Source organism: Plectropomus leopardus, chromosome 16 (assembly GCF_008729295.1).
Source record: "Plectropomus leopardus isolate mb chromosome 16, YSFRI_Pleo_2.0, whole genome shotgun sequence".
Lineage (NCBI taxonomy): Eukaryota > Metazoa > Chordata > Actinopteri > Perciformes > Serranidae > Plectropomus > Plectropomus leopardus.
The window spans coordinates 13,293,119-13,314,333 of record NC_056478.1 but is presented as its reverse complement, the minus strand read 5'-3'; the positions used below and the strand labels follow the sequence as shown (position 1 = coordinate 13,314,333).

At 40.0% G+C, this 21,215-nt stretch overlaps 1 protein-coding gene across 3 annotated transcripts in view; it reads left to right on the top strand.

Moving 5' to 3' along the window:
• Window positions 1-21,215, top strand: part of stxbp5a (syntaxin binding protein 5a (tomosyn)) — a 127,368-nt gene that overhangs the window by 90,315 nt on the left and 15,838 nt on the right. For all 3 annotated transcript variants that reach the window (XM_042503040.1, XM_042503039.1, XM_042503038.1), the window contains exons 8-19: window positions 1,089-1,212; window positions 3,693-3,771; window positions 5,016-5,170; window positions 8,086-8,158; window positions 8,402-8,549; window positions 10,408-10,475; window positions 12,562-12,602; window positions 13,569-13,789; window positions 16,088-16,269; window positions 16,612-16,737; window positions 17,134-17,285; window positions 19,935-19,997. In XM_042503040.1, the coding sequence (XP_042358974.1) occupies window positions 1,089-1,212; window positions 3,693-3,771; window positions 5,016-5,170; window positions 8,086-8,158; window positions 8,402-8,549; window positions 10,408-10,475; window positions 12,562-12,602; window positions 13,569-13,789; window positions 16,088-16,269; window positions 16,612-16,737; window positions 17,134-17,285; window positions 19,935-19,997 (1,432 nt within the window). The remainder of the gene's footprint in view (window positions 1-1,088; window positions 1,213-3,692; window positions 3,772-5,015; window positions 5,171-8,085; window positions 8,159-8,401; window positions 8,550-10,407; window positions 10,476-12,561; window positions 12,603-13,568; window positions 13,790-16,087; window positions 16,270-16,611; window positions 16,738-17,133; window positions 17,286-19,934; window positions 19,998-21,215) is intronic.

Sequence of the window (21,215 nt, the reverse complement as noted above, 5' to 3'; positions counted from 1 at the left end):
TGCCCCTTAAAGGGAGGGGGCCGATGAAGATGTAAACAATAACAGCGTCCTTTCAGGCTGAGCTGTAATGCTAGCGAGCTCAGTGGCGCTATGTGAGTTTGCAGTAGAAGCACCCTCCCTTCTGCGCAGTGACACGGTTGTTGGGTGTAGCTTGTAAGAAAGAATATAGTTGCTACACAGCTCACAACAAGGTCTGTGGATTATCTTGAGTAATTAGATAATAATTTCTGGAAAGAGACGGTGTTGAGTTTTTTCACAATCCAAATACCTTCTAGATCGGTTACATTGGAGAGAAGGCAGACTCCCTACGGCTGATATCTCCCAACACTTGGCAACTCACACCAAAACAATCTGGGTTGATAAATAGCACTGGAAAAATGTGTAATTTTGATTTTGAGGTGTACTTTCCCCTTAAACTTCCACATTTTAGCATCAGTGGCATTTAGAGTAAATACTGTAGATATAAAAATTGTGATTATTGTTTTAGTGTTTTTCAACTTTCTTGCTTACTTACTTAAATACACCTCAGCAAGAAACTCTTTTCTTCTACCGTCTCCGCTTCTTTTTTTTGCTATTCAGCTTAGCAAGAATAATTAAATGCTTTTATTTTGTACAAGCATCTTAAATCCATGGCCCCAGATGAACCTGAATGCATCAGATCAACTATTTCACTTATATTGAAAGTTGAAGACATTCTTTACCCTTGAGTGAATATGTGTCTTTATGAAATATGGGTCTTAAAATTACAGCCACGGTAATAAAACCTTGCTCCTGGCATTCCTGAATAAAATGACCAACCCATTTCCAGCTTTTCTCCACATTCAGCAAATGGGTCATATAAAAGCTTCTTCTAATATATGCGTTTATACCACAGGAAGTCAGGGTCCGGACCCTTTTATCTCACTTTCACCATCTGTTGAACAGTATATAATCCAGAGTCATGGGCGTTTAACTCACATATGAACAATGTAGAGTACCGTGAACTGTATGACTGTGGAAATGCAACCGACTTGTAGGGAGATGGTGGCACATGATGTTTCATCTTGCTGAACCACTGACCCCCTCTCCTCTTGTATTTCATTTCCTAGGCGATCCACTCAGTTGCCTGGCATCACGAGGGCAAGCAGTTCATTTGCAGTCACTCAGATGGAACTCTGACCATATGGAACATCAGAGGCCAGGGCAAGCCCATACAGACAATCACCCCGCACGGTAAGGAGGTGGAAACACACACATAAACAAACATATTCGCACACGGGCTGTGTTTGAAATCACTCCTTTACTCACTCATTTACTCCTCCCTTAGATACTTATTGGAGTGTAACCATAGTGCATTATCTAGTAAATGGGGAGTAATTTCAGACACGGCCAGATGCATGATGGTCTCACTGCGAATTTCAGGTGGATCTCCCATTTCAAAACAATCACTGTACTTTTTGGTCTTTGCATTTTCCTTTCAGAAACAGAAATGACAAAAAATAGCAAATAGTGATTTGAATTTCATTACAAAATCCAGAAAAAAAGAAATACAAAACGTTTTGAGTTTACAGAGATTCAGAAATGGAATATATTAAAAAAAAATAGAAATGCCGCGTAATTTTTCTTTTACTTCTTTGTAAACAATTCCTTATGGAAAAAAAAACAAGTGATAATTTCATTTATTTGTTTTTCTGTATGAACCAAATTTTGAAAAAAAGATGTTTGTTTGCTCATTATCTGCTTGAAAGGAAAAAATCAAATAAACGAGGAAACAAAATAACTACTCAAATTTACATTTCTCTTTATGTTTATTTATTTATTTTCTCAATTCTGATTGTGTCATTCTGCTGCAGCTTCGTGCATGCAGCATCAGAAGAGTGACGCTCAGAATTAAGGAAATGATGAGAAGATTTCAAAAATATTTACAGTGTTACCAGAGCCGAGGTCACCAACTTTGCAAATGCCTGGGTGTAACTTTTACGCACAGTTTAGTGCAGCCGTAAGCTGTAAAGTTAAACAAGTATCCATGGTAACGAAAGCAGCACACAACCAAAAAAGTGAAGAGGATGGAAGTGCGTCTTGTGTATCTCATTAAATGGATCGTTTTTAATTGGGGCTGAATGAGATCCTGACGCGCTGCCCTCCTCTTTTCACTTTTTTGGTTGTGTGCTGCTTTCATTACCATGGATACTAGTATCACTTTCTGCTCCATACAGTGTGTAAAATTTACAGCCAAGTGGGCACACACAAACCGTCAGTCTAACTGGTGCACCAGTTTTCAGTTTCAGTTGGTCGTAACGTTTAGCTCCAGTTTGTTCATTGGCAGTATTTTATCTTTTATTATTTTATCTTATCTTTTTTGATAAACGAAAAGGACAATTAAGTGGCATTTCTATTATATATTTTCGAAAGATTTCACATCAGTTTGCTCAGGTTTCAAAGGGTCAAATAGCTTGTAAGAGGTGTCTAAATGCAGCATATGAAAGCTGATATCGATCCAGGTTTCAAGCGGTTAAACAAATACTTGTGCATGTCAAACTCAATAGAAGGTTATCCATATGAAGATAAATGCGTCTGTTTCATTGGATTATTATGCAAAGAAAATGTTACTGATTTTACCTGGTCTGGTTACTTTGGGATGTTGGAAGTATAGAACCAGTTTTACAGTACATGATAGCAGTGCCAGTCACATGACCTGCTCGGTACTAATTGAAACCATCCCTCAAGAGTCTCTTTACTGTACACATGCCTCCCTCATAATTTCCCCATTTCAGTCAAAGGATTGTAGTCCAATTATGTCCTGCCTCTGTTTGCTTCACTTTGTGTCTGCACGTGCATGCATTAGTGTTGGCGCGCTGTTTATTTCCTGCCGAAAAGCAAGTCTGCTCTTTTGAAGATGTATTTTAATCCACACTCCTCTGTCTCCCCACACACACCTACTCACCCCACAGAGCACTTTGACAGCTCACCCAGATGAAGGGCCTGCAAGAAGTAGACAGTGTGCGAGTGCAACAAATGGACAGAGAGAGCGCGAGAGTCACAGAGAAGAACAAAGAAAAGGAATTATATGAAAGGAAAAAAACAACAACTTCTAACCAGTTTCTCAAGCTGCTTTTGTGTGTAGGGGATTGCGGAGAGGATTTCACCACACAGGCTTTTTAATTAGTTGTTTCTCCCACTGCTGCATACATAATTAGTTTGGTATTTAATGGGCAATTATGTCAAGTCCTTTGACAGGTTTAAGTGAGGCTTATAAGTCCTCCTTTAATTGTCTTTTTAGATATCTGTTATTTAGATGTAGTTATTAAAGCAGTTCTTTATTACACAGAGCTGCCTTGTATAACGTGCCTCAGGGCTCACTTTGGCTCTTCGGTGGTAGTTCAGCCACTTATTGTGTATTCTGATATGCTTAGGTCTGCACACGTGTGATGGATGTGCACATTTCCTCCAAACTGACCTCCCTTGAGGTTTTGAATGGATGGAGTCTTTTAATCATTCATGATCGCCACACCTTCTTTGCATGTCACGGCCCCTGCATTTGTCTCCATCCTCTCTGATGAATAGCCTCTTGTTATTGTCTGGCTACTGTTCAGAGCTGCAGTTTAAGTGCAGCTTCTGGGGAGGGAGAAAAAAAATGAGATGACAGAAGAAGAGGGGTGGTGAAGAGAGATGAGCGGGCAAAGTAATGTAACTTCTGTTTGTTCTATTTTTAGGAAAACAGCCCAAGGACGGGAAGAAGCCAGAGCCTTGTAAACCCATTCTCAAAGTGGAGTACAAAACCACTAGAAATGGGTAAGGTCCCTCTCTCTCTCTCTCTCTCTCTCTCTCTCTCTCACACATATACCACACATTTACATACAGCGCACTTACACACATGCTTGGGCATTAATACGCTTAATTATACAACACAGATATGGCATTAAGTTTACTGTAAGCAGTTGCCAAGATAATGTGAGTAACAAAGGTGCATGTCCTCCAGGAGCTACTTGTTTCACTGGCATCATGCACAAGGTGTTTTTTATCCATTACAAGGTTATTACAATAAAAAGATCTTTTAAATTGTCATGTTTCTTTAAAACTTCATTTGTAGTCAGATAAATCAGTGGTTCCACATGTCGAAGTTAAAGGAATACTTCACCCCTCAAATAATTATTCGTATCAGTTACTCACCCCTTGTTACACTGACATCATGAAAAATCGTTATTCTCTAAAATGACTGTTTTTATGTTTTTGCTGTTATTAAACATGGACCTCTATGACTTCAATTTATCAAGAATTTATTTTTTTTAATTCTTCATTTACTGGATGCTTGTGAGAAAGACTGTTAACATCACACATTTAACATATTACAGGGTGAGTAATTCATATACAAATGATCATTTTGGTGTTAAGTATTCCTTTAACTGGTAACACAGCCCACAGAGTGCTCCAGGGATGCTGTTTTTCTGTAGGCCAACCTGGAAGCTAACGTCGCCCTGGTTCCTCTTGTTCAAAAGCCTGAGGGATTTTTCCATTGGATTTTGGATTATTACAGAAAATAACCTCTGTGGTAAACAAACCTTTATGGTTTTGTTCAGCAAGATAATCTTCACAATTAAACACCACTTTGAGGAATTTTGAAGCCTAAATGCAATCATTAGATGTAAAAAACTATTGCTAGGCTAAAAACGAAATTCATTCCGGTCACGTCCCGATTGCTACAAGGCTGCAAAGACGTGTGATGCTGTGACACAATGTGATGACTTTCTGTAATCTCATTTAGCCACTTGTTGGCAACCACCTAACACATAAAAGCTTCCGAATTTACGAGTGGAGTATTTTCTGATATATTTTATGTCATAGAACAAAACATGAAAGTCTCTCAAGCTTTTGTTAACCACAGACCCAATTTAAGGCATCTCTATAGACCATATCAACAATATACTGGAGGTGCATCTGCAGACCAGTCAAAAGGGAGTATTTTTGGTGGATACAGTATAATTTGCACATATGAAAACCCAGTACATGTTTTACCCCTGTGCTCGTGTGTGTTCCAGGGAGCCCTTCATAATCCTGTCTGGTGGTCTGTCCTATGACACCGTGGGCCGGCGGCCTTGTTTGACGGTGATGCATGGGAAGAGTACCGCCGTGCTGGAGATGGACTATCCTATCGTAGACTTCCTCACACTCTGTGAGACCCCGTACCCCAATGGTGAGTTTGTGTCTTGCTTGTTGTGGATGTGCTCATGTGGTGTTTGTCTGCGCATTACATCTGTGTGTGAACCATCATTTCACCCTCCTTTCAGCGATGCATTAGAATAACACACACACACACACACCTTTCTACTTTTTAATTATGTCGGAATGCTCGCCCCTGTGTTAGTGGGTTTTTGTAATAAATATGAAATTTCCCAAGGGGAAGGATCCTATTCCAGTTTCATTATCTGACACACGCAACATTACATTTTCATTTCATCTTTTTGAACACAGTAGCTTTCCATCTAAATTTAATTATTATCTTATTTCCTGTATTGAGGAGTCAACAACAGCTGACACAAGTCAAAGTGGAGCTGACTGGTATGGGATCGTTTATGTATGTAATCCAGTACGATAATTCGGCTGCAGCGTTATCTGGCACATATACAGCTACAGGAAGGATTAGGGAGTTATGTAATAATGGCGTCTTCTCCTGAAGTCACCACGCACTGATTTCATCTGGTAATGGACATCACTGGGTCTTTGGATTACGCAATGCATGTCTGGCTGACGATGAGCGTGTGTGTGTGTGTGTGTGCGTGCATGCTTAAACCAGCGTTAGTGTGTGGAGGAAGTGGATAATCCATGATGATCTGGCGGCAGATGACGCAGTGTGCACATCGATGTGCTTGAATGGGAAGACTGTGGACAGAAAAGGTGTTTTAACATGTGATAGTTCAGGCACAAAAAGTAGCTGACAGGTACAGTGTGTGGACAATTTACACCATAAACAAAATTTCTCTTGATCATATGAAATGTTTTGTTTTGCTGATTGCCTTCTTTGTAATAAGTTTGTCTTAAGGTAAATCAGCAGTGAAAGAGGCCATAGTTACAGTTGTTAACTCAGCTCTCAAAAGCCAGCACCGACTGGCATATTATAGAGATACTGTACAGTGAGCCAGAGTTGCATAACGAGTCATAAGAGAACGTGAATCACTTAGACTAGCGCCAAGGGAAGTAAAATGAGAAGGACAGAGGACAACAGTAGTGACAACAGTTGTCAGAGTGTTTCAAACTAAAGTGTACTCTGAAAGACTGAGACCTGCTGCTCTAAACAACTGATTGTTCTGTAAACTTTGCATGCGCTGGTGCTTTTTTAATGTACTCAGGCGAAGCTTTAGGGCAGCGGGCGGTTTAAGGTTGGATGGATATTTCTTTCTCTTACCATATTTTGTCATTGAAAGTAAGTAATTATTTGCATACTTTAATTAATTATTAAAGAAATACGAAACCCCGAATTGTATATAGCTGCCATCAGGCGCAAAGCTCCTTTCTGCAAAATTGCTATTTTTCAGGAATTTGAAAGAAATGCTATGTTTTTTAAATAATCCAGTTTTTTAAATACATTTCATAGGTTGAGAAATTATAAAACCCACTGATAGACATAGACATAAAAAGAAAATAGTAAAATGTAGAGAGACGAGGTTTGCGTCCGACAACGACGATATCAATTTACTCACCCTGTTATGTTGAATTTGTGAAGAAAGCTTTTTTTCTTGCGTGCTTCCACAGTCAACAAAGAATCATAAAAAACTGAGTAAATTCCCAATGGATTGAAGTAAATTGGGGCCATGTTTAACAACAGCAAACTTTATTAAAACATCTGTTCAGAGATCCAGCAGTACTGACGTAGTAAAAGCCCTTCATCACGCTGCTTTTACCGTTTAGTGCAGAGCCAAACGCCAGCATAATGCCGCCCAAGAGTGTGATTTTAGATAACATTCCCGCGTTCTGGAAACAAATTAGGCGTGATAGGCATAGCGTATAAAATAACAGTGTTGGCATCTAGTGTGACATATAACAGACTTATCAGGCAGCACTTTCTAAACAATGACAATGGCAAAACATGACAATATCAGTCATTTACTGTCCCTGTTAAATGGTGGTTGATCTTGTCATCTCATCTGAGGTTAAGGAGCTCCCAGGCCTCATTGCGGATGTTTTCACTTCTGTTCTTCTTTGAGTTAGCTGCTAACTGCTGTTAGCTGCTTTTTAAATCTTCGGGTGGTAGGTTGCTCAAATAACATGTTGTCAAAACTTCACACTTGACCCGTCCTGTCTTCTGACACTTTTTATAAGATGTTGATTCACTGCTGTTACTACCTCGGCAGCCGGCTTGTCTGTCCCCCCTGTTATTCCAGGGGGGACAGACAACTCTGTCCCCCCTGGAATAACAGCTTAACATTCCTCCCTTGAACAGGTAGTAAAAGTCTCATCTGTCCAGTTGTATAATCAGAACTTCGCAAATACCTGTTTTGCTAAAACTGTTCAATATAAAGCACTTTTCCATAAAAAGTCTCTCACATGGATGAGCAGCGTGCTTTTTTTTTAAAATTTAGATCTGATTTTTATTGATTAATCTGTGTTGTTAACGAATGTGTGTGTCCTTCCTTATTAGTATTTATGTACTTTTATACAATTTTATTTATGCTTTGAGACTTACATAGCAGCAGGGTTATCTGCACTGGTTCCAGTGTTAGGCCTTTTAAGTTATACAGTATATCTGTGGGTGAAACCAGTACATTCAGTTTATCAATTTGTTCAGTACAAGATTTAAAAACCACCATGGGGGAGAATCATCTTAAGGATGAATATGAATTTCTACTCCCAAATCAGACAGATACAAATATTTAACCAGAGCACTATCCCCCACAGACATAAATCACATAGATTAATGAATTTGAAGCGTTAAGCATTCCTGCCCTCACGTCTTCAGGGCACAGATATGATAATAACATTTGCCATATAAAGTCTGAGAAATTCCTCCCCTGTGGTTTGCAGATTTCTGGGGAGTTCTCTCTCAAGGAATTACAACACTCCTGAAAGTGCAGTGCGATGAATGACTTCTTGTCTCGCTGTGTCTCTGCGCAGATTTTCAGGAACCTTACGCTGTGGTGGTCCTTCTAGAAAAGGATTTAGTGGTGATCGACCTTGCACAAAATGGGTGAGTCTGGCTCTTTATCGCATAACTCTTCATCATCTTTTGTTTCTTAAACATGGGCTGGAATGTCACAGTTTGCCTTTTAGTGCTCATTATCTTTGTTATATATTGCCTCTTCTTCATGATATAACTTCTTTTCATAAATCTCATTCTATAGTATGTACGCAGTACTGAGTGAGATTAATGCGCTGATTCTTGGCACTAATTTAATTAAGACTGACTTTGTCTGCACCCTCTCTGTAACAGTTACCCTATATTCGAGAACCCCTATCCTCTGACTATCCACGAGTCTCCTGTGACCTGCTGCGAGTACTTTGCCGACTGCCCTGTGGACCTCATACCTGCACTTTACTCTGTTGGCTCGCGGCAGAAACGACAGGGCTACAGCAAAAAGGTATTACAAAGAAAACCTTTATGCTGCAACACTGCATATTGTTGTCTGTGATGTTTTGCTTTTACTGTTTTAGGAATCTAAATGGAAAACTGTTCAACTGTTTAACACATTAGTACTAAATTTCAGGCTTTGAATTTGAGACCTTTGGGAATTAAAGAGCAAGTTCAGGTTTAAAAGGAGGTAAAACAGGGAAAGGGAGAAATGCAACAACCTAATACAACTCGTACATCCAAACAACATTATCAGGACAAATCATTCCTTTAAGTGATTTCTTCATACCTATAACAATATATGCAACAACCAACCCTGAAAAGAATTTTCCAAGCATCCCCAACTGGGATTTTTCTCTAGAGACTAAGCACATGTTATAGTCTAGCTAAGAAAAACATAAACTTTAGCTCTCCCTTCATAATTTTTAATATTTTAAACTATAAATCTACTTTGTAAAAGCCTAAAAAAGAAACACAGAAGAGCTGGGTATTTATATTTTGGCATGAAAAACACTAGCAGTCCTCTCACCTCACTGTAAAGTGCCTTGCCCCTAAAATTACTCTGTTGGTGACTTCTGATCCTAATTCTGAAAATGTCAGTACCACCTTTTTTTAACAGTGCCCTCTGGGTAGCCAGATTTAATGAATTTTAATACCAACCCTGTTGTCCCCTACACACCAAACTCCGGCATGTTGGCATTGTCACTGTGAACATATTTGCGTGCTGATGTTAGCGTTCATCTCAAAGTACCTCATAGGTACATTTGCTAGTGTTTCTGTAGACTTTTTGTCTTGATCCTATAAATACTGTGGTACCAAACTACAAAGATATTTGAATGATATTTGTTGCTACAGAAAGTTCTATCTACTCCTTGTCGTCACTGTTTGCAACCAATTTAATTCTTGAGCAGAAGTAGACAAGTTTTAGTTTTGAAATGAAATAAATCACCACTACTCCATCATGAAATAACTCTTTGAACACACCTACCATCACAGATTAATGATGTGTTACAGAGTAATAGTATCCCGAGGGTGGAATTTTCCTTCATGTCGTTCTGGAGAACAGTGTCGTAAAAGAGCTAAATGCCTAAATTAGAAATGTAAATGTACCTCACTACACCCTCTAACCACGTTGCCATACTGCAAGAACAACAGAGTCTCTGGATAAAGAACACATTACTGTACATACATGCAGAGTTTTGCTACAAACTACATGCAGGAAAGCTAATTTGGTGGTTAAGTGTATTTTTTAATGTTCCATGAAGCTAAACAGCCGATATAATAGTGTCACATTACCTAACAATCATGCTCTGTCTTTGCACACCTCCTCTCTCCTCTCATTCTCTTCTCTTATTCTTGTATCATCTAAGACAGACCCCTTGCTCTTTCAGCCATTATGCATGCCCGTGTTCTTTTCCCTGTCGCCTTGTTCTAGCTTTCTGTCGGAAATGTCAGCATGTACTGACCCAAACTGGCTGCCTAGCTGCTGCTGCTGTCCCCCTCCCTTCTTTTTTTTTTCTGTTAAGCAAAGGCCTGGCTGAGCTGCAGGAGGGCATTCTCACATAAAGATCACCATGAGTCATCCTGATGACCTTTGTATGTGTCAACGTGTTCAAAGCCAAACCCCCCACCAACACGCACACACACGCTCTCAGATGGAGACGCACACTCCATTGACGTGCATAATTGCAAGATGCGCTGAAAGACGCGTACAAAGGATCCCTGCGTCTTTTCCCATGCACACTCGTGCAATTTTATCATGTCATCTATTTCTAGAATCAATGCGTCCATTGATGTGCTGTACATTGACTTCTACCTGTGGTCTCTCATTGGCTCTAATGCACTGTGTGTTTCTGCTGTCTATCCAGGAATGGCCTATTAGCGGTGGAAACTGGGGTCAAGGCACACAGAGCTACCCAGAGATCATCATTACTGGGTAAGACAATACTGATTTCATTAGCATTATCGTCTCGCGGCAACTCAATTACTTTCACCTCTCCTGCACTGTCAGGTCCCCACAGCGAAGGAGCCGGAACATTTACTGTAGGTCTTTATGTATTCCAATCATGTGCACTTCGCTCCATTTTAATGTTTATTATCCCGCTCTGAGCTGTCAACAAGGGGTGATTTTAACAGAACACACACGCTGACATTGAGGTATGGGGTTGACAGTAGGAGGCTCCTCTCTCCTTCCTCCCTCTCTCCTCACCCCCTTCCATGCTGTATTACTATTCTGCACAGGCTTCTCTCTCTTTCTCAAAGTGCCACAGCCTGCACGATATTTCTCTCCCAATCCACTCAGCTCAACGGGCAACAAAACTGAGGAGTGAAGGAAAAATGGAAACCAAAATACATGTTGTTTTTTTATGACAATGAGCCTCATGTCAGAAGCAACATACAAACAGATTTTGAGTTATTTTTGTTCGTATCCACAATTTGTTCTCATTTTTTTAGTGCGCATTGATTTTTGGGATTCTCCAATAGTTTTATTATTTTTGCTCTTAAGAGCAAATTTTTCGAGTGGTTGAGAAAAATAAGTTTTACATTTGAGGAAAATTTTAAAAATGCATGAATATCATATTTAGGTCATGTTTTAGAGTAATTATAATGACTGGAATATTACATTTCAGGGCTAAAGAAATACTTCTATACTTAATGTAATTTCACTCACTGTGCGTCCCTCTGCTGACCGATGCTGGAATGTATTTAAGTACATTTAAGTACATATTTAAGTACAACTTCTCTACACTTCAGAGGTAAATATTGTACTTCATACTCCACTACTATAAAGAATGAAAGAAAAAAAACTTCACAAATTAAGATTTTTGCACACAAACCGTATAAAAATATTACAAGTGCAGCTGAAGCAATTACTCAATTATATTATATCAATTATATGTGAGGACTCGTTGCTTTTCCCTTTTAATTATTTATTGATTTTAAATGTATTAAATGTATTTAAACCCTTGTGCATGTGTACTTTTACTTTTAATACTTAAATACATATCCCTGAAATCACATTTACTTTGTTTAAGTTAATTTTCCTATTAGCCTATGTCAATTTCACTACTGCAGATGTTTTTCTTCTTTCAACCTTTTTTGGTGTCATATCTCCAGTCTTTTCCATGTGTCTTTGTACAAGGCACAAAACCTGCCCTTATATTGTGTTTAGGGGTCGTTACCTGCTCCAATAGATGGCCAGAGGTCTAGTGTCTTTTTCTGTGACACCAAGTACAGAAGCCATCATGCTCAGCACCTGCTACTGAGTCAATTTCATTTTTAGACAGATAGTAATATGAGGATTTTGTTGGACATTTTGTTACTAACAGAATTTACTCAAAATGGCCAACAATATGTGGACATCTTAGCATTGCACCCATATCTAATGATTAAATATGCCATCCTAGAACTATTATTCTACTATGAAAGCCTCCACTCCTCTGAAAAAGCTTTCCACAGGATTTTGGTACCTTGCTGCTCAGATTTGCTCCCATTTAGCCACTAGAGCTTTAGTGAGGTAAGCTATAGATGTTGGGCGGTAAAGCCTGGCTCGCAGTCGTCGTTGGGGTTGAGGTCTGGGCTTTGTGCACACCAGTCAAGTTCTTCTAAACCTAACCATTTCTTCACAGACCCGACAATGTGCACAGAGGCATTGTCATGTTGAAACAGGACGGGATGTCCTCCAGACTTCTGCCACAAATTTATTACCTTATTACCTGCCACAAATTTATTACCTTAAATTACCTTAAGCCATCGCATTTCTCACGAGTTTAACTAAAAGGCCTGGCCAAAACCTAGAAAAACAGCCTCAAAACAAAAATACAAAAAATTGTGTTTACAGGAGTGCCAACATACTTTTTGGCCATAGAGTGTACCTTCTAGTTAACAACCTTGACTGAAGTCATGAAAATCATGAGTGAAATCCATCCAAAGGGAGAGCTGTGGTTGTGATGAATTGAAATTGATGTCTCTCTTGTTCCTCTACTGTCTCTTTTCGTTTTCCTCTTCTCTTGAATTTCTAGGCATGCTGATGGAACTGTGAAGTTCTGGGATGCGTCTGCAAGTGAGTTCCCTCAAAGGCTTAGCTTTGTCTATGCTTCACAAAGTAGATTGAATCACCGTAAAGTCATGCCAACAATGGCAAGACAATTGCCAATAGTTTTGAATTGCGGAGATATGTGAGATCTGAAAACTTGTTTATTTTTGTTGTCATTTTCAGCCATAATAGTAACTATTAGTAATAGTAAGTTAGTTTAAGTGTTTTTATTATTGAGATAAAAAAGCATCAAGCACACATTTTAGACTTAAGACTTGAGGGCCGTCCACACAAAGCATTATATTTATAACCATAACTATAACGATAATGATGTGAGCATCCAGACCGATGAATGTTAACATTCTGTAAACAGTGGTACATAACATATGCTATGCACTCCATTCATCTTTTTCAACATAAAAACATACACTTTGTGGTCGAAATTAGACTTTAGGATCTATGTTGGATGTGACGTCTAAAAAAGACAGATTTTGATTTGCACTCTAAGAGTGATCCAAATGATATTGTTCACCACTTTCATTGTTGTTATAGTTGTAGTGTGGACTCCGCCATCCATTTGAGTTGGAACGATTTTTAAAACTATCTTTTTATAGTTACAGTGTAGTTATTGTTCTTGGTGGGGACTGCCCTTTAAACATTTTTAAATGATAGCTGTTTCTCACCCCCATTTGCACAGCACCAATTAATTGTAGGCTGTGTATGTGATGCAGGGGTTCTCTACCCAAAAGTTATTGTAAATAAACAGTGTGATTGTCTATTATAATTGCTGTTATGCACTGTTAAACTCAAGAAAAAGAAACAATCTTAAAAACGAATGTACGTATTTACTTTCCAAATAAAGTTTTAACATCAACCTCCGCACATTAATTGCAAACAAAATAGGTTTTGTTAAGAGTATTTAGAGTCAGATTTGATATGTCTCATTTACCTGGATTGTAACTGACATTTAAATCTTTTCACTCTTTTCCCCAGTAATGCTCCAGGTGCTCTATAAGCTCAAAACAGCCAAGGTGTTTGACAGAAACCGGTCCAAGGAGGACAAAGGCAGCACCGAGGTGTCAGATGAAGACCCCTTTGCCATTCAGATCATGGCCTGGTGCCCTGAGAGCCGGATGCTGTGTGTGGCCGGGGTGTCGGCCAACGTTATCATCTACCGCTTCAGCAAGCTGGAAGTAACTACTGAGGTGGTGCAGGTGGGTTTATAATCCGGATGAGATGCTTATTTTTCAATACAAATACAGAAAACACAACACAATGCAACCACAAAGCATGGACACAAACAAGGGATGTAATGTAACTGTCCCTCAAGAGTTTATTTTGCTTTTATTTGTAATTTTTTTGCCCTCAGCACTCACTCCCTCTGCTGTTTTAAGATATTGAGACACACCCACATGTGCTCAAAGATCTGCCTAGTCAAAGGCAGTATGGTTGCTATGCCAACAGACGGAGCGGTGAACAAGCAAAGCTAGACTGTCATTATAATCCGCCTTGATAGCGACGTAAGTGCTTCTGGGGGTGTGATGGGAGTCAGTGTTTAATGACACACTGTAAAGACAAATGCTGTTAAATCTGTGTGAACATGCTCACAGCTCCTATATTACAAGAGAGAGGGTGCGCGCATACCGCACATGCTTAGTTTCTGTTTTGTCTTTGGAGCTGTGGAGTGTTAAATTGGTGCCTAGCAAGATACTTTGTTTATTTAGAGTTTTGGCAACATTTTTCTCACGAAGTGGTCGCTGTTGTGGTGGTGTTGTTGCTCTGGACTTGCTCTAGACAGAGATCACTTGTCAATCAAAGAGCGTGGGAGGTGCTTGGATGTGTTTTTCCTCGCAGGTCTGTGGATTTATTTTTATTTTGTAGCCTTTAATGTGTTCACCACAATTTGTCCTCCATTTCCTTTGTTCTGCCAAACAAACCAGGCTCACAGCAAAAACGTTTTCATGAATTTGTCGAGTTCAAGTACCTTGTAGCAGGATTCAAGTCAGCCGCCTTCCTGCTTTTTCTGTGGGTGACTGCCAGTGAGCGCTGATGCATGTGTTATAGAAAATTTTAGGGCCTTTTTTTTCCTACTCTCTAAGTGTGTGACTGGGATGTGGATCAGGACTGGATATGCAGTTGCAAACGATCTGTAATTAGGAGAACAGCACGAGGTCAAACACCTCTGTAACCTCGCAGAAATGAAGGTAGAGGAGGACAGAGGCAGGCGGGAGTGAGAATCTGAAAGAGGCTACTGATCAGTCTTCACTCCCACGTGTCACAGGGGCTAATGAGACAGACAGAATGCAAAACAGAGGAGCTTATGAACATTATGTGTGAGTTTTGGTGGTGTGTGTGTGTGTGAGAGAGAGAAATAAAGAAAGAGAGAGAGAGACTGTGCGAAGGCGGAGGTTGCAGAGAAGTAGCCTGAAGGAGGACTTAGAAGGAATGAAATATTTCAGTATTGGTGGACCTTTTTGACTCTTAGTCTGCCTACACACACACACACACACACACAAACACACACACAAACACACACACACACACGCACGTACACACACAAAATGTCTTTTATCAAAATGAGTGTGAGTGGACGCCACTCACGAACTTGATGACTTTTCCTATCCTCAGTGGAAAATATGGAGTTTTGAAAAAAAGAGTTTTGTGCCTTTAAAGTGATATTTTGGATTTTTTTGTAGTGGGGTTGTATAAGGTACTTCATAGTGTATTACCTGCAGCAGATGGCGGTCACCATGCCCAAACTTTTGAGAAGCAGGCTGGAGTGCCGGTACTGAGGCTAAAAATTGGACTGGTGTGGATGGTGGTCAGCAATCAAATGTATTCTAGCCACCGAAAATCTGCCCCACCTACAACAGTCAACATCAGTTTAAGTGTGCACTATATTAAGAGTATTGTCTTTACTTTACCTTTTTTCAGACAGTGATTTCCAACAGCTCTATTCAAAGCCAGACTTCATTCAGAAAAACAGTCATTTAACATCACTGAACACAAGAGCTGCTGCTCTACTGCTGCCTTGATCAGTTTTTTTGTTTGTGTTATTGTGTGACATTGGGGTTTAAAGGGTTAGTTCAGATTTGCCAAAGTCACACAATAACACAAACTAAGTTAATTGATCGAGGAAGTGGTAGACCAGCAGCTCCTGTGTTCAGCGAGCTAAAATTACTGTTTTTTTCAATGGAGTCTGGTGGCTAAAAAAGAAATTATAGATGTGGGACTGAAGCTGTTATGGGCCTCACCAGGAAAGGCAAAGCAGTGAAAATACTCTCAATATAGTGTACACAGCAGTACATTGCTTAACTTTCATTTTGGCACTCCTGCCACTTCTTCAAACTGGGGGCGTGCCAACTGACATCTACTGTATGTAATACACTGACTATGGATAAGTACCTCATGCAACCCCAATTCAGAAAATCTGAACTATCCCTTTAACATTATGTTAATGCTCTTCTCTTTTATAAATCTGTATCTTGCACCTGTGTGTGATGTCTTTGCAGTTACTAGAGGTGCGAATGCAGTATGAGCTGAACGACATAGAGTCTCCAGACGGCGGGGGTGGAGGGGGAGAACAGACATCGGCGCTTCCCACCCCCGGTGCCTCCCCTCAGACAAGCGGCCCACCTTCACACCCCTCCACAAGCAGCAACAACTCTGATGGCGGCAACATGCCCTGCCTCAAGTATGTAACACACACACATACACATACAGATTACATAAAACTCTCATAAGCAGCAGGAGCGCTTGCACACATGCTCATACACACTCATGCACACAAGAGTCTTGCCTTTTGCCTCAAGCACTCTTGCACAGACTTAGTCAGCGCCTGAAGCATTCTCAGCCCCGGCCTCCCCATCATCCCCTTGCAGCCACTCATGCCAGACCCTCAACAACGGCTTCTGAGCTGCAGTCTCTTTATGAAACCTTTTTGTGTGAAATGAAATGTCTCTCTCTCCATTTCATTTTCTTGCTCCTCGCTGTCTCTATTCCTCTCCATTCCACTCTGTTTTTTTTTTCTCTCCAGAGTGCGCAGTACTCCTCTGAAGCAGTCTGCAGGTTACCAGGTAGATTTGGTGGTCCAGTTAGTGTGGGTTAGCGGAGAGCCTCCACAGCAGATCACAAGTCTGGCACTCAATTCCTCCTATGGCCTGTAAGTATACAAACAGGAACACTTTAGTCGAGGCTGGAAAACCTTTGCGGGAAAGTGCACGCTCCGATTATCAAGCTCTGTCTTAAAAGAAAAGTTAAAAACTAAAATGAATGAAATCTATGGAGACATCTCATACAGGCAAAAGTATATGCAAAGTGCACATGCATACAATTTTGCAATTCAAGCAGCAACTGCTCACGGCTGCTGTGACAACCAGGCCTGTCAACACGATTTATGACTGCCAGGAAAAATTTGGAGATTCCAGCTGTTTTTGTGCTCTGACTGCAGTGTTTTAGCTTTCAAAACTAAATTACATTTTACTTGTTTCTCTCTGCCTTTTCATCTTTCTCTCGCTTCCTCTTCCTCCTTGACTGTGTCCCGCCCCCCCTTCCCCAGTGTGGTGTTTGGCAACAGTAATGGTCTGGCGGTGGTGGACTACATCCAGAAGACGGTAGTGCTAAACCTGGGGACGGTCGAGCTTTATGGCTCCAATGACCCCTACCAGAGACAGCCTCGCTCGCCAAGAAAGACACGACAGCCTTCTGGAGGTAATGAGGAAAAAGGGATAAGAAGGACAAGAAGTCTGAACTTTTCTGACCACACATAGCAGCAGAAGTTTTTTTGCTTTTGAGCCATTACAGTGCAGCAGTGAGAAATAACAATGTTATTTCCACAGCTGATTAATCATGCCTCCAAGTTTTTTTTTTACCCAAAGTCAAGTCAGTTCAATGTTTATTTTGATAATGCCAAATCATAACAAAAAGAATCTCAGGACACTTGTCATATAGAGCAGGTCCAGACCACACTATTTTCATTTACAGACAGTTCAAACAAATTCCCACCAAGAGTCATTTAGGCACTTACCACGTCCCTCTACTTTGTGACAGTGGCAAAGAAAAACGTATTTAAACGGGCAAAAACTTCAGGCAGAACCAAGACTCAGTGGTGGGCAGCCATCTGCCTTCTGCCGGTCGATCGATCAAAAGCTAGATAGCTGAACGCCAATGCTTGCAAATCACAAGACCCAGTTCACCATATTAAAGGAATACTTCACCTGCAAAATGATAATTTCTTTATCAGTTAAGTTATTGGGATCCATATTTATCTAATAAAAAACTATATCAAACATAAATTTACAAACACTCGCACAACTCATGTAGTATAGTGAGAGTTTGTTAATTGATTTTTTGATTAAGGTTGCTGCTGTTAAACATGGCTCCCAATGACTTTAATTAATGAAGACTGTTTGCCTTTTTTGAATTCTCCATTCACTGTAGGGGCATGCACGAAAAAAGTTTTCTCAACAAATTCAAGATAAAACGTGGTGATTAACTGATGGAAAATGGTCCTTTTGTGGCTGATATATTCTTTTAAACTCCAGAGTGAATGGAGCCTAACGTACTGGAGGAAGACAAACACTTAACAGTTTTAGGGATTTTTAGCAAAATAACTCTTGGAATGCACCGACAAGTAGAAATCAAAGTTTATTTTGGGTGAAAGTGAATTTTAATCAGCCTCTCCGTGAACATTTTGATGGGTTTCCAGTTACCCTGCAGGTCCAAAACATCCATGGACTGATGTGTAAACTAATGACTGAAGTCACAGAGCAACACAAGCTGCATCTAAAATGATGCGGTCCAGGCTTCGCTCAAAAGGCTGATACACAATGAAGCACTTTGACTAAACAAATACCAACTCTCTCTATGTCTGTCCTCCTCTCTCTCATTCACACACACACACACTCACAGCCCATCCCAATAACACACATTGCCTCTGCAGCCCCATATCACAAATGCTCTCTGTTTGGACACACTGCCACCCTGTGTCAAGTAGCGGCAGTGCAGCTACTTCGAGGATGCCGCAGTGTCATGACGATGCACTGCCCATACTTAAGCAAAAGTTTGATGGATGAATTATCAAGCTGCGGATGCTGAGGGATTGATTTTGGATGTTTGTGATTGTTTATGCAAAGAAAAGCTACACACGGATGCACACATATACACAAGTACATGCACATGCAAATACACACAGCATCTGGTGTCACTGACTGGTGAGCAGTGGGCTGGCACCTGTCAGAGCCTGGCGAGTGCGAGCAGTAATCAGGCGTCCAGCTGTGTTTTGCTGCCAACAGGGACTGCTGTCTGCTTGGCTTTCTGCCTCAAAGGACAATGCCACACACACACACACACACACACACACACACACACATTTATACACAAACATGCACGCGGCAAAAGAAGGAATTAGACTCAGATGTGGATGAAGAAACAATAAAGATGTACAAAATCATCATTATGTTTAAAATAGTGATGTCCCAATCACATTTTTTTGCCCCCAGTCCCAATCTGAGTCCCAATCCGATACTTGTATTTACATACATAATACAGCTGCACAATGCACACTTTAAGTACTTAAAAGTTGTTAAAATCAATCCAGTATATATTCTTGACAGTTTAATAGAGATGCAATGCAATACAAGGAAAAATGTCTGCAGTTCCTAAGGCTTTTTTTTAATTTTACTTTTACAAAAATAACAAAGTAATAAACTGAATCTATTTTAAATGGCTCTTATCAGAATTCCACTTACTGCAGCATTTGTTTTTCTACAAAATGATAAAGTAAACAAACAAAAATATGTCTTCAGAAATTGTTCTCAAATCTATTATAAAAAGAACACTGTAATTGATTAATAAAATATAATTCAATTTCAGATTAGTGTTATAGTTTAATATACCCAGTTACAACAAATTAAAACGGTCACAGTTCTGCTCATTACAGCATTTAAGTAAACCTAAACACTAAACATTAAAATTTAACAATAAAATCTCAATTTCACTTCCTTGGAGTGCAGCAATACCATACAACATGAACATATCTGCCGCAAATCGTGCTGGGCGGACGTGAACAAAGGATCGGGCAGGACATGCGCTCAGAATAACTGATCCTGTGCGTTGATCCTTCCAGTCCAGTTGGAACATTCCTGGTTTAAAATATAAGTAGAATCAACATAGTTTTTGATGGAAACCAGTCCAATTTCCCAAAAACATACAGCATTGTAAGTGTACATTTTTGGTTTTCTCGGCAGTATATTACTAAGTTAAAAAGGGTAGTGTTATACGCTTATGTAATAAACCCCCCACTAGTTCTTTTTGCTCGCTTTATGTTGCTTTAATTAAAATTTGTGATCTCTGCTGCAGGTCTGTGCGACATCAACGAGGGCTCCGCCACATCAGAGGACCGCTGCAAGTCCCCCACTTCAGGTAACATGTCCTTCAGCGTCTTATTAAAAGTGAAGTGGGAGAAATAGAGCAGAGGCTTTGTGTTATCTAGACATTAAAGCCAAATGGTGAAGCTGTCAAAAATAAGACCTATAATTCCACATATTTGAATGCAAGAGGAGCATCGGTTAGGGAGGGAGATTAATGTTTCAAAAGAGCCTCTACTTTTAATACTGTTTTATTGAAATTGTTGCTCATCAAACTGGAACTATATTGAAGGGTTTTTTCATAGAACCATGAAATTGTCTGCCTGTCAATTTTCATTCTCGGTCTTTAGAAATGCACTCTTTGAGTTTATGGGTTTTTGAGAGTATTCTCCCATTTGTGCATGCACTCTTTTTTACCACTTTGCAGAGTTCAATAGACAGGACTGAAATTTGTTTTAATCTCATGTGTTATCGTGGAAAACTGCGTTATAGGCTGCCGTACATCCAGTGTCTGTGATGCTAATTCAGTGTGACAGCTAAGCAATCTGTACTGAATGAGACAAAACTCTGCATTCTGGTAGAATTCATTTTCATTAATCAGAGCATAAGTTAAAAAGTAAAAGTTCAACCAGAAGGGCCCTGGGTATTTTCACATATTCAGTAACTGCGTAATTGCATAATTGTAAGAAATATTCTGCAATTCAATGTGTAATATGAGTTGCAAGATTAACTTTCAGCTTTGAGCAAGGATCTTCTTTCAGAGAAACATTTGAATGTGTCTGAAGCCGATCTGTGCAGAGCGTTATTAGTGAATATGACCCAGTGCAAACCAACAAAACCCATCGTCACTAAGTACATTATGCACCACCATCACATTGTAATAGTCATCCCATTGATGAGTTTGTAAAGGAACTACACTGCGACAGGAAGATGCTCTGTTGCTCTTTCGCTCGCCTGCTTCTTAATCTTTGTCATTAGTATTTCAGTTGAAGGTGCTTGAAGAGAGAACAGCCCAGATCCATCTCATTAAGGTTAGCTTGGCACTGAAAATAAGGAGCTTTTTAAAAAGGTCAGACAGAAAACAAATCTCAAAGTCTGGAGTCCTGCTGCAGGTATGATGACTGTCCCAACCCCCTCCATGTCTGGTGCCACCAGACTGTGGTCTGATACATCTGTCTGTGCTGCATTATTCATAAGACAGAGAGAGCGAGAGAGATAAGGTGCCTCCTTGCAAAAGAAGTCTGCCTTAATATTCATTTAGTTGAGGATTGAG